The sequence below is a fragment of the Phacochoerus africanus genome, chromosome 12 (genome assembly GCF_016906955.1).
Source record: "Phacochoerus africanus isolate WHEZ1 chromosome 12, ROS_Pafr_v1, whole genome shotgun sequence".
Classification (NCBI taxonomy): domain Eukaryota; kingdom Metazoa; phylum Chordata; class Mammalia; order Artiodactyla; family Suidae; genus Phacochoerus; species Phacochoerus africanus.
In genome coordinates this window covers 37,886,789-37,899,415 of record NC_062555.1, presented here as the reverse complement: position 1 = coordinate 37,899,415, position 12,627 = coordinate 37,886,789, and the positions used below count along the sequence as shown (strand labels likewise).

The 12,627-nt window shown below is 48.2% G+C and overlaps 1 protein-coding gene across 2 annotated transcripts in view; it reads right to left on the bottom strand.

The window, feature by feature from the left end:
* Positions 1 to 12,627, bottom strand: part of KIF24 (kinesin family member 24) — a 79,733-nt gene that overhangs the window by 2,341 nt on the left and 64,765 nt on the right. Inside the window, exons 7-11 of one of the 2 annotated variants that reach the window (XM_047754470.1) lie at positions 10,837 to 10,958; positions 9,946 to 10,051; positions 8,871 to 8,942; positions 6,228 to 6,337; positions 353 to 2,404 (exon numbers count right to left, since the gene is read on the bottom strand). In XM_047754470.1, coding sequence (XP_047610426.1) covers positions 353 to 2,404; positions 6,228 to 6,337; positions 8,871 to 8,942; positions 9,946 to 10,051; positions 10,837 to 10,958 — 2,462 coding nt within the window. The remainder of the gene's footprint in view (positions 1 to 352; positions 2,405 to 6,227; positions 6,338 to 8,870; positions 8,943 to 9,945; positions 10,052 to 10,836; positions 10,959 to 12,627) is intronic. The other variant, XM_047754471.1, reaches the window with a different exon arrangement.

Below are 12,627 nucleotides of genomic sequence, written 5' to 3'. Positions count from 1 at the left end.
GCAGTGCTTTCAGAACCAGAGACTAAACAGAACAAAGAGGAGGAGTCTAATGTGACCTCAGGTCTGGTCTTGCCAAGGGTGGCGGGCCCTCCCTCCCCTCACATCTCAGCATTCCCAGGCTGAGAAGCTGCCCCGCTGGCAGACCTGCTCCAATGCACGTCATTCCTGCTGCTCCTCAGGTGCATCTGGGTGGGCTCCCCTGAAAAGCTGGACAGAGAACCTTTCTCCAGTGGCAGTGGAACCTGACACAAAGGCAACTTCAGCCATTCCCAGGACAGACAAATCATTCAGCTGGGGGCAGGGGGTGGGGGGTGCCAAAGGGGCCCCAGTCTGATAGGAAAGCCTGACTTACTGTGCATGCCCCAGGGCGGGCTGGCGGAGGGGCCCTGCAGTCATGGGAGAGCCTGGCCTTGGTAAGTACCTCGGTGTCGGCCTGCGTTTGAGCCATGCGATGTCCTCATTGTAGAAGGGCAGCCTGACGGGGTCTGTGGACATCCACAGCTCCTGCCCACCAAGCCTGGCCAGGCGCTTTCTCCTCTGGTCCCCGGCCAGGTCAGCCGCATCACTACTTCCTGTTCGGTCAGCCTGCGGTTCCCTAGGACGGATGGTGGGGAAGGGCTTGCCCAGGCAACTCTGGGAGTCGCCTGGCTCTGCCTCAGCACAGGCGGCGGCGTGCCCCTGGGCGAAGAGCGCCGTCTCTCTGCCCCGGCTGGCCTCCCCTGAGTCAGCCTCCCGGATGGGTGACGGGGACAGAGCCGGAAGACCACCCCCAGGTTTGTTGTCCGGGGGAGACGACGAGAGCCACAGGCGTTCAGTTGCCGAAGAGGTTGGCAGGACTGCCTCCTGGTCACCAGATGACACTGCATGGCCCGCCGCTGGCCCTGTGTCCGCCCCACCCAGGTCCCCGCTGTCTGGGCTCTCCAGGAGGGACACGGTGAGGGGGGCCATCAGTCCAGAAGCATATTCAGAGCATGTGCCCGACTGCCCATCTTGGAAAGGGTGACTGCTTCTCACTGTTCCGGCTGCCAGAGCTGGCTGGTCCTCACTGACCTCTCTCAGAGGTGTGCCGACTGTGTCTCTGTGGTCTGGGGACCCAGGAACTGCCAGGTGGGACAGTGAGAAAGAGAAACCATCTTCCTCGGCCTGCCCAGGAACCTCGCTTCTGAAGGCGTCCTGTCTGAAGTTGAAGGCAGGGCCTCCACGGCTTTGCGGGTCTTGCGCACAGTCCACGAGGTTGCAGAAAGGCTTCTCCGCCAGGACCGCTCCGGGGAAAGGGCCTGGGGATGTGGGGCCCTCCCCTCTGCTCCAGTCCCGAGGCACCGGACTTGGGCTGTGGCCATGATCAAGGGCCAGCCTTCTGTGGCTGGCAGGCTCTCCGCAGCACACCCAGCTTCCAGGTAGGCCCTTCTCATCACTGTCTGTCCCGGGGCTGAAAAACAGACTCTGCTGCCTTTCGGCCACCTGCTCCGCAGGACCCTGCTCCCTCTGATGAAGGAAAAACGAACCTTCGCTGTTCTCCAGGGCGTCTCCCCGCTTTGCGGTCCTCTGACAGGAGACATGCGAGAAGGAATCCTCACTAAAATCGCTGTCATCCAGGTCCTCGGCTTGGGCTCCATCGTGGCTCTCGGCACAAGAGCACGGGCGGGGAGGGGTGTCCTTCTGGAGCTGCCCCTCCTGGGGCGGATACTGGCATGATAACCTTTCCAGTGGTTGGTACCTTAACTCCTGATGGAGGAGAGGGGGCTGCTGGAACTGCTGGTGATAAAAGCGCAGATGTTCCTCCCTCTCCTTCTGCTGCAGAGGGATGTCCGGCCAGGCTTCGGAGGCGGGCCCGGCGGGCGTACCTCCCTGGCTGCCCCGACTGTGCCCTGCTGCGGGCTGCATGCTACCCAGGGAGAGGTCAGCTCGTGGCACGAGCTGCTTCTGCACCGGCGGCACAGTCTGCACCTTCCTGCACTGGGAGGGTGGCTGCCGCGGGCCCTGGGCCCTGCTGCCCCATACGAGGGCTGTCTTGTTCTTCTCAGAGCATAATGCAGCTGAGTCTTCTGCCGCTTTTTTGGCTGAATGTCCAGACCGCGTGGTTCCTCTGAGAGAGCTGGTCTGAATGACCCACCCGTGGGGAGGACTCCCTTTAGAGCCACTCCTTTTACCTGGAACCTTAGGTACAGAAGCAAAAGGGATATTGGCTGGGTGACTGGCCAGAGGGTGGGCCTTCCCTCTCGTGACGTCAGGTGCCACTGTCAGTGACTGTGGAAGCCCCAGCTTGACTTTTTTGGGAGAATACTTATCCCCTGGCAGGGCCACAGGAGAGCTTTGAATTCGTTTTGGAGAAGAACTTCCAGACGTTCGATTTCGACTGCTGGCTGAAGTGCAACATTTAATGCCTTTCTTCAGTTCTTTGACCCTATAAATGACCATTTTACGTTAAATGTGCATTCCTACATGTTCTGCAATTCCTATCCTATAGCTTCAGGGAAAACAAAAACCAAAGAAAAGTGTTACAAGGATTGGGGGTTATTATTTTTTTTAATCTGGGAAAGAATAAGAGGAAATGGAGAGATTCTATTTCAGCATGAAATCTCTCTACCTGAATGAAAAAGGCCAGTGTCTTCTCTGAGGATAGACTACAGCACGCACCCAGCATTCCACCATCACAAGAGTTTTAGAAACACCACAGTCTGGAGTTCCTGTTGTGGCTCAGCAGTAATGAACCCGACTAGTATCCATGAGGACGCAGGTTCAATCCCTGGCCTTGATCAGTGGGTTGAGGATCTGGCGTTGCCAGGAGCTGTGGTGTATGTTGCAGACGCGCGGCTCAGATCCAGTGTTGCTGTGGCGTAGGCTGGCAGCTGCAGCTCCAATTCAAACACTAGCCTGAGGACTTCCATATGTTGTGTCTGCGGCCCTTAAAAGCAAAAAAAAAAAAAAAAAAGAGTTCCTGTCATGCAGCTCTGATTCAAACCCTAGCCTGGGAACTTCCATGTGTTGCGGGTGTGGCCCGAAAGCAAGAAAGCAAGAAAAAGAAACACCACAGTCCTATGTAAGGGACAGGCCAGAGGAGCCAGTCTCAGAACTAAGTCCACGCAGGACCGATGCTGTGCTGGCTGGAGATTGGCCAGCTCAGGAGCCTAGTGTCTCAGCTCTGCCATCCCACAACCAGAGCCTCCTCTCTGCCAAACCACCTCCTTTCAGGTTTCCCTGAGAAAACAAGTTCCCTCATACCTGCTGGACACTTCAAGAAGCAAAAGCCCTCTGGATAAGCAGGCTTTTGCTAATTCTATTAAGGAAAAAAAGACCTGTCTATTCCCAGGGTTTCTCAACCTTGGCACCAGTGGCTGTTTGGGGCCAGATAATTCTTTGCTGTGGGGAGCTGTCCTGGGCACTGTGGGATATGTACAGCTTTGGGGCTTCTATCCGTGATGCCAGTAGCATTTTCCCCAGTCACAACAATCGAAATTGTCTCCAGATATTGCCAAACGTGCCCTGAAAGGCAAAGTCGCCCCCACCCCAGATAAACAGAGAACCTGGCTCTATGCCAAGGGAATTTTAGAGAACATGGACAAAATTCAGAATTGAGTCTCTGCTAGGACTCAGTTGCCAAGATCGAAGTCTCTTACTCTATGATACCTAAAACAAAATAAAAAGTGTAAGAATTTGGATTTACAAGCAGAGAGCAAGGAAAATGAGACTCTCCAGTGGCTGGTTTGTAGATTCTGCATTAAAATCACCTAGGAGGACAGCACGTCTGCCTGGGGGCTCCCAGGAGATGTCTTTTCCACTGTTTTGATTTTAATCCACTCCTCAATGGTAGTCAAATGACCCTTTCTGAAAACCAAGATAGTAAACCTGACAGTGAGTCTTGATTTAAATCTTCCTTTTAGGCCTGAGAGGCAAGGCAGGCAGATAACAGAGTAAGCAGAGACGAGGAGGTGACTAAAGACACATGAATTGTGTCCATGGGCCTTTGCTAAGGTGTTGCAGTAGGACATACATGTAAGGAATGGGCTGAGAGGTGCAAGAGCAAGTCTAGATGGTTCCAAATTACTTCTGGTATAAAAATCTAAGCTATTTTAGTTAGAAAATTTCTTCCCAGGAGTCGTAATAAACAATTTGAGAAGCCTGAGGGTGCCAGAAGAAATCTTACAGGTGATTTGGTCATTGATGGTAAATGCTTCCAGGGTACCCCACCTTTTCCCCAACTTACTTCTGTTACTGAGCTCCCTTCTGAGACACCTGTTAGGGGTCCAGCTGGAACTTTATTTTTGGACTTTATTTTGGACTATTTAGCAACAATGCAGGGATTGTTCAATCTCTGCTGGGCACAGTCGGTTAAAGGATCCAGTGTGGCCACAACTGCGGTGTAGGTCCTCGGATTCAATCTCTGGCCTAGGAACTTCCATAGGTTGTGACTGCAGCCATTAAAAAAAAAACAACTTGGAGTTCCCATCATGGCTTAGTGGTTAACGAATCCGACTAGGAACCATGAGGTTGTGGGTTTGATCGCTGGCCTCGCTCAGTGGGTTAAGGATCTAGTGTTGCTGTGAGCTGTGGTGTAGGTCACAGACGTGGCTCGGATCCCGTGTTGCTGTGGCTGTAGTGTAGTAGGCCGGCGGCTACAGCTCCGATTGGACCCCTAGCCTGGGAACCTCCATGTGCCACGGGCATAGCCCTAGAAAAGACAAAAAGACAAAAAAAAAAAAAAAAGAACTTCATCAGTAGGAGCAGATGCCTCAGTAAAGGAAGATGAAAGTAACCCTTTCCTAGAGCGGATGTACTGAGTATAATTGAGAAATTATTGGAAATAATTTTGATTAAAAAAGAGCAAAATAGAAATAATTTCTTTCATTCAAAGAAGTCTGATAAATCATTGAAAATTAATATGAAAGTTGTACGTTTTATGTGCTTAAATTACTTGTAGGTAACAATTTGTACACACGCAGGATGAGGATGATTTTGTCGCTTATTTTAAAATTTCCTCTGATTTAAAATTTTCATTTCTCCTGTAGCCACTTGGTAAACGATCTCTCCTATTTAAATGATTTAAGGTGCCCAGAGGGCCTCACTCATGCCCTGACTTCCAGGAGGAGCTTCTGCCTCATTCACAAATATTTATTGCATATCTATTAGGTACCAAGTACTACCTGGGCAGTAAGAGGAACAGTGGAGAAAAAGGTAAGTTTCCTGTTCTCATGGAATTTAAGTGATAGCTTATCTTTCCTTCCCAATGAGCTTCACAAAATGCCATGGAAATGAAGATTCTTCAACAGTAATTAAAAACAAACAAACAAAAAACCAGGTTCCCCTCAAAGAGTTTGTTAACCTTAGCAACGGCTTCTGGGAGACTGAAGAGGAGGCCTTCTAAGATACGACCGGGCGGCAAAGTGGCCACAGGATGGGAAGGAGAGCGTCTTCACAAATGCAGGACAAAGTGCCACTGGCTAAGGGGTAGGAGGGACCCTGGCAGACACCAAACTCCCCCTAGAAAGAGCCTTGCCCTGGCATTCAGAGAGGCAACCAACTCCCAGCAAACCCCTTTAAGGCTCCTGCCCTTTTCTGGGCCTGTTTCTCCTTCTGTAACACATCATCTATGTAGTTCTAAGAACTTCTGCCTTGACAAGTGATAGGTATTCCACCCCTAATTGAGCTGGGCTGAGGCTAGAAGAAAGAAAACCTCACTAAGGGAGTTCCCTTCATGGCTCAGTGGTTAACGAACCTGACTAGGATTCATGAGGATGCAGGTTCGATCCCTGGCCTCACTCAGGGGGTTAAGGATCCAACACTGCTGTAAGCTGTGGTGTATGTCGCAGACGCAGCTCAGATCCAGCATTGCTGTGGCTGTGGTGTAGGCTGGCAGCTGCAGCTCCGATTAGAACCCTAGCCTGAGAACTTCCATAAGTTGCACCTACAGCCTTAAAAGCGGGGGAAAAAAAAAAGCCTCACTAAGCTGCCTCCTCTGGAGAAACATGTCATCTCCCATTAGCCATTTAAAAGCCACTGAAGGTGTTGTCTCCTGAGCAAGGGAATGTGTCACCTTCTCGTCATATTCACTCTATACAATGGCAGGGCCTACCAGGTCACATTCTTCAAATGACCAGCTGCACATCTCCTGGTAGCAGGATTACTGCCCCAAGAACAAGCTTATGGAACTCAAGGTCAGATCCTTGTGTGTGTTTAAAACACACACACACACACACACACACAAAACCTGCCACCTGAGGGGGACTCACCGGTCAGCATAGCGCAAGGTATTCAGAGTATGTTCAGTGGCTACATGGCTTGGTGAGATGTTGGCGATCATGCAAGTTTTGGCGTTGCCGATGAAAGAATCCTTTAGAACCTGTTCGAAACACAAGGCTGGTCAATGAAGTCAGCGAACGAAAGACATATTGATTACTTACTGACACTGGGCCAAAGTTCTCTACCCCTCCTTCTACATAAAGGCAATTCACAAAAAGAGAAATACAAATGACCAATAAACAATAACAACAGAGGTACTCCACCATTTTTCAAAACTAATTTTTCCCCCTATAAGAGTAAGAAAGACTCCTATTGCTCTGGTGTGGGGAGCTCTAGGGAAAGGGCACGCTTGTGTCCTGCGACATGGTTCATGTATTACCTGCCATGAATTGGGGCTTGCCCTTGGGAGGGCAGTTTGGCAAAATGTATCAAAATGTAAAAAAATGCTCACGCCTTGGTTTAGCAATCACACTTCCAGGGCTTTATCCGAAAGAGATAATTAGGAGTTCCCACTGTGGCACAGCGGAAACGAATCTGACTAGGAATCATGAGGTTGCAGGTTCAATCCCTGGCCTTGCTTAGTGGGTCAAGGATCCATGTTGCTGTGGCTGTGGTGTAGGCTGGCGGCAACAGCTCCGATTAGACCCCTAGCCTAGGAACCTCCATATGCTGCAGGTGCGGCCCTAAAAAGTCAAAAAGACAAAAAAAAGAAAAAAAAAAGAGAGAGAGAGATAATCAATTTTTTAAAAAAACTACACACAGGATATTCATTACTTTATTATAATAATACAGTTTGGAAAGTCTAGCTGTATCTAAATAGGTAACTAAATAATTCTAAACTGAATACAACTATAAAAAATAATTACATAGGGAGTTTCCATTGTGGCTCAGTGGGTTAAGAATGCAACTAATATCCATGAAGATGTGGGTTCAATCCCTGGCCTTGATCAGTGGGTTAAGGATCCAGCACTGCCACAAGCTGCGGTGTAGGTTGCAGATGAGGCTAGGATCCCAAGTTGCTGTGATTGTGGTGCAGGCCAGCAGCTGTAGCTCTGATTTGACCCCTGGCCTGGGAACTTCCATATGATACAGGTGCAGCCCTTAAAAGAAAAAATAATAATTGTACTTATATGTACTTAGGTACCTGGAAAGACCTAAAACTTATGTTTGAGTGAAAAACGTATATGAATCTACTCTGTAAGTGGATCTAGGTGTGGAGTTACTATTTTTTAATTAAATAAGAACACAATTTCTGAGTATGGAGGATATGTTTTTAAAAATAACAAAGCTGGAGTTCCCAGGTGACGCAGTGGCTTAAGGACCTGGCATTGTCACTGCTGTAGCTTGGGTCACTGCTTCGGCATGGGTTTGATCCCTAACCCTGGAACGTCTGCAGGCCACAGATGCAGCCAAAAAAAATTTTTTTTAATATCTTTTTGTCTTTTTAGGGCTGCATCCACGGCATATGGAAGTTACTAGGCTAGGGGTTGAATCGGGGCTATAGCTGCCAGCCTACGCCACGGCCACAGCAACGCCAGATCCGAGCTGGGTCTGAGACCTACATCACAGCTCATGGCAATGCCAGATCCTTAACCCACTGATTGAGGCCAGGGATTGAAACTGCATCCTCATGGATACCAGTCAGGTTTGTTAAGCACTGAGCCACGATGGGAACTCCAAAATAGTATTTTTAAATCAGTAAAAAATAATACAGCCAATGTCAGAATCAGGACTAACCACCCATATGAAGGGTTTCCTAGGTTCCTGATTGAACGCATGTTTGAAAAAAAAACAACCTAACCTACAGGTCACCCATTCTAACTAGTAAGGCACTACGGTGTTACAGATTCTGCCCCAGGTCCTGTGCACAGAATGAAAACCTGCCCCAGAACACAAGGATCCTCACCTGGACTGCCTTCTACCTAGGCTGTCCTCTACGGTGCACAGGACCTGGTGCAGAAGGCAACCAGGAACACCCACAACTGTCTTCACAGCCGTCCGTACTAGGCAGACCCCCTCAAGCGCCACTCTTGCACAGCCATTACAGATGCTGACTTGCTGCGCTTTCTCATTCATCAAGAAGCACATTTTGGAGTTCCCAGTGTGGTGCAGCGGAAACAGATCTGACTGGTATCCATGTGGGTGGCGGTTGGATCCCTGGCTCCGCTCAGGGGCTTGGGGATCTAGTGTTGCCATGGGCTGTGGTGTAGGGTGCAGTGGCGGCTTGGATCCCGAGTTGCTGTGGCTGTGGTGAAGGTTAGCAGCTGCAGCTCCGATTCAACCCCTAGCCTGGGGACTTCCATATGCCACAGGTATAGCCTTAAAAAACAAAAAAAGAAAAAAGAAATAAAAAAAGAAAAAAGAAATAAGCGTAACGCTGTTAAATGGTGATCACTGCTGCCCCCGTGGGAGCCTGGCTGCTCCGTACTGCAAGTATCTCTGACTGAGGGGCCCCTCTCTCCTCCTAGATTGACAGCTCCTGGAAGAAAGGAAGACTTCTCCCTCCCCCTTCCCCTCCCCCCACCCAGGTAGTATCATGGCTTGCTGGCAGTGCATGCTCTGCTGATAGAATAAATGAAAGGAAGAAGGAACACTTGAGTGAACCAGAACTCAAAGCTCATATTTAACTTTACCTGAGTTAATTTGCTTTGCCTGAAGGGAGTATGGGTGTGTTCCTGATCCAATGCGCGGATACATTCCTTCAGCTGCAAAGTGACAGAATAACAAGCACATCAAATATCACACGTATGGAGTTCCTGTTGTGGCTAAGCAGTAAAGAACCCAACTAGTATCCATGAGGATGGGGGTTCGATTCCTGGCCTCGATCAGTGGGTTAAGGATCTGGTGTTCCCATGAGCTGTGGTGCAGGTCACAGATGTGGCTTAGTTCTGGCATTGATGTGGCTCTGGCATAGGCTGGCGGTTACGGCTCCAACTGGACCCCTAACCTGGGAACCTCCATATGCTGCAGGTGCAGCCCTAAAAAAAACAAACAAACAAGTAAATGATCAAAAACCTAAAGTAATCCAACCAAGGGAAGGAGAGGATTGGTTAGATTTTTCACAGGTTGAAGGTGGGTGACAAGTATTTGGGAGATCATTACACTATTTGTTCTACTATTGCACGTTTGAAAAATTAACTTTAAAACTTGATGAGAGGGAGAAAGTTTACCTAAGTTAACTATTCAAGCAACCTTAGAAATATTTCTCTGTTCCTAATTGGCAGGGATTGACCAAAGGAAAAGAAGGCAGGGAGAGGAGGGAGAAGTTGTCTAGAATTGCTGAGAATCTGACTCGGCAGCCTCCATGTCCAACTTGCAATTTCCACGATAAGAGCATGCCCGAACTCCAACCTCTCACCATTTTGGCTGCATGTCAAGGGGCAAAACCTCTCAGGAAGGATTTTTAAAAAAAAATTTTTTTTTCTTTTGCTTTTTAGGGCCACATCCACAGCATATGGAAGTTCCCAGGCTAGGGGTTAAATCGGACCTACAGCTCCCAGCCTACACCACAGCCACAGCAACTCGGGATCCGAGCTGTGTCTTTGACCTACACCACAGCTCACAGCAACACCGTATCCTTAACCCGCTGAGTGAGGCCAGAGATCAAACCTGGGTCCTCAGGGATACTGTCAGATTTGATTCTGCTGAGCCATGCCTGGATAGCCTCTCAGGAAGGATTTTTTAGATGAAAGGTTTTGAACAACTTACAGCCAGAAGACTCTGGTTTATTTCTGCACCTTCCATCTTTGTCTGTCTATCCGAGTCTCTGGCATCTGCTGCTCTTTCACTGCCAGCCAAGTCGATAAAAGAGATCCTGGAGAAAAGACACAGCACGGGTGAATTATTTGGGGTTTTGGTTTATTTTTACACCAGCCAGCATTTTGTGATGACAGGAAGAAGTCAACCCTGGCTCATTCTCAGGATAGAAACGACACTGCTGTCAGCTTCCCCAAGTACCGAAAGATTCTGATCCTGTTAGTTCTCGCTGGCACTGTTCACTTAGATCCTTCTGCTGGTTTTAATCATTTGTGACGAAGTATGACTAAAATTAATTAAACATTCTTCCCATAAGGCGAAATGATCACAATGCAAATCACTTAGGTGACCACTTAGATAATTAAACAGAAACTTTTGTGGGCTGCTTTCCAGCCAAAAAAAAAAAAAAAAAGACTCACTACTCAGAGGTGAGATAGGCTCATCCATCACTGTGGCAGAGATAGCCGAGACAGCAGCAGAGAGGCAATGAACGTACCCAATTGTCTTATGGCTTCTTTCAAGAAGGATGGATTCATTTTCCTTCTTCTTCTTTTTTGCCTATAAGCTCTCTCAGATGCATTTCCTACTTTTCCTCTGCTGATACTGTGTTTCGTGTCAGACACAATCAATGTCCCTTTTAATAACTTAGGGTTGACCAACAATAGGTCATTACTTCAAGGTTAATCAACTGATGGCACTTCAGGACAATGATTTATTTCAGAGCTAACAACTCTACTCTGTATCCCTGAAATAAAGAACTCTGTGGTGTCAGGATGTCCTGTTGTTAGCAACACATATTTCAACGTCACAGACGATGCGATTCCCTGCATGTTTCCAGCTCACCTGCCAAATGTCCTCTTGGCTGAGTCTTTGATCTGAATTTGGATGACAGCATGAGAACGAGAGGAGTCTGCATTAACTCCAGTGGCTCCGGTGCTGCGCTCTTTGCCGCCCTTCAGGATCACCTGAAAATAACATCCATAAGGTGACTTCCCCAAGGAGTAAACAAAGACCTGTGGCCCCTCAGAGTTGGCTGAGAGTGGAAGAGCTCAGACATAGAGCTTTGTCAGTCCACTGCAGTCTTTTCCCTCCATGTGGAAAGCTGCCTAAACACTAAATCATAAACAGTAAGTACCCAAGAGCAATGAAAACAATGTGGAATACTAATCTTGGGGGAGAACATTCAATAGCTCAAGAGCTAATTTACCTCTTGATCTCATATGCTCTTTTTAATATCTTTGATGGATGTAACCTGACTAAAATCCCTAGTGCATAACTTAGCTCCAAAGTAAGGTCCCATAATGCCCATTTATCGTAGTAACTGAAGCAAAGGACAGAAATGTGCATCACAGAATGAATGATCACATCCACCTGTTCTGCCGCGGTGCCGTCATAAAGGAGACCAGGCCTGATGGGTGGGAACATGATGAGTGATGAGTTCTTGCAAGTGCCCCAAGCATGATTTCCCTTGGGGCCACTGCCCCTCCAGATGGGAGGACAGACTAACTTGGGTTACTCTGGCCACAAGGGAACGGGAGAGAAGAGGTGAAGCCTTAGGAGTGGTCTCAAGCCACTGAAAACACAGCCATACGTGAACATGTTGCGCAGATTTGGGGAGGCGTGCTGATTACTGAGAATCAAAAAGGTGAAAAACTTTAAAAATATTTGACAGGGAGTTCCCATCATGGCTCAGCAGTAATGAATCCAACTAGTATCTATGAGGGCGCGGGTTCGATCCCTGGCCTTGCTGTGAGCTGTGGTGTAGGTCACAGACAAGGCTCAGAACTCATGCTGCTGTGGCTGTGGTGTAGGCCAGCAGCTGTGGCTCTGATTCGACCCCTAGCCTGGAAACTTCCATACACCAAGGGTGTGGCCCTAAAAAGAAAGAAAGAGAGGGAGGGCAGGAGGAAGGGAGGAAGGAAGATCAACATGGGAGTTCCCACTGTGGTTCAGTGGGTTAAGAATCCTAATGCAGTGGCTCGCGTCGCTGTGGAGGCACAGGTTTAATCCCCAGTCCACTGCAGTAGGCTGAAGCATTCAGCATTGCCACAGCTGTGGCATAGGTTGCAGCTGTGGCTTGGATTCAGTCCCTGGCCAGGAACTTCCATACATTGTGGATGTAGCCATTAAAAAAAAAGAACCAAAGAAAAGAAAATCCAACATGTTGAGGAGAACTTTCCTGACTAAATGCCTTTTAGAGAAGACATAAAGGAATTTATTGTCCATGGTCTAGTTTTCTCAGCTTCAGGAACAGTCTGCAATCATGATGTTTTTTAGAAACTGTGGAATAAAGCGACTGAGCTCTAAGAGGTAAAGATGAAGCAGTCTGAAGGTCATCAGACAAACTTTTGTAAATGACATACAATTCTAGCATAGCAGTTAGGAGTAATATTTGAAATTATACTGTCTGGGTTCACATACCAGCTCTGACAATATGGCTGTTTGAACTTTTGCAATGCAAGAACTTTTTGCAAATCACTTAACTTTTCAAGGCTCCTGTTTCTTGTTTCTTATCTACAAAATGGTAATCTCATAGGTTACTTACGAGGACTGAAAAAGATAATATGTAGGAATTTCTGCGGTGGCTCAACAGAAACTAATCTGACCAGCATCCATGAGGACGCAGTTCAATCC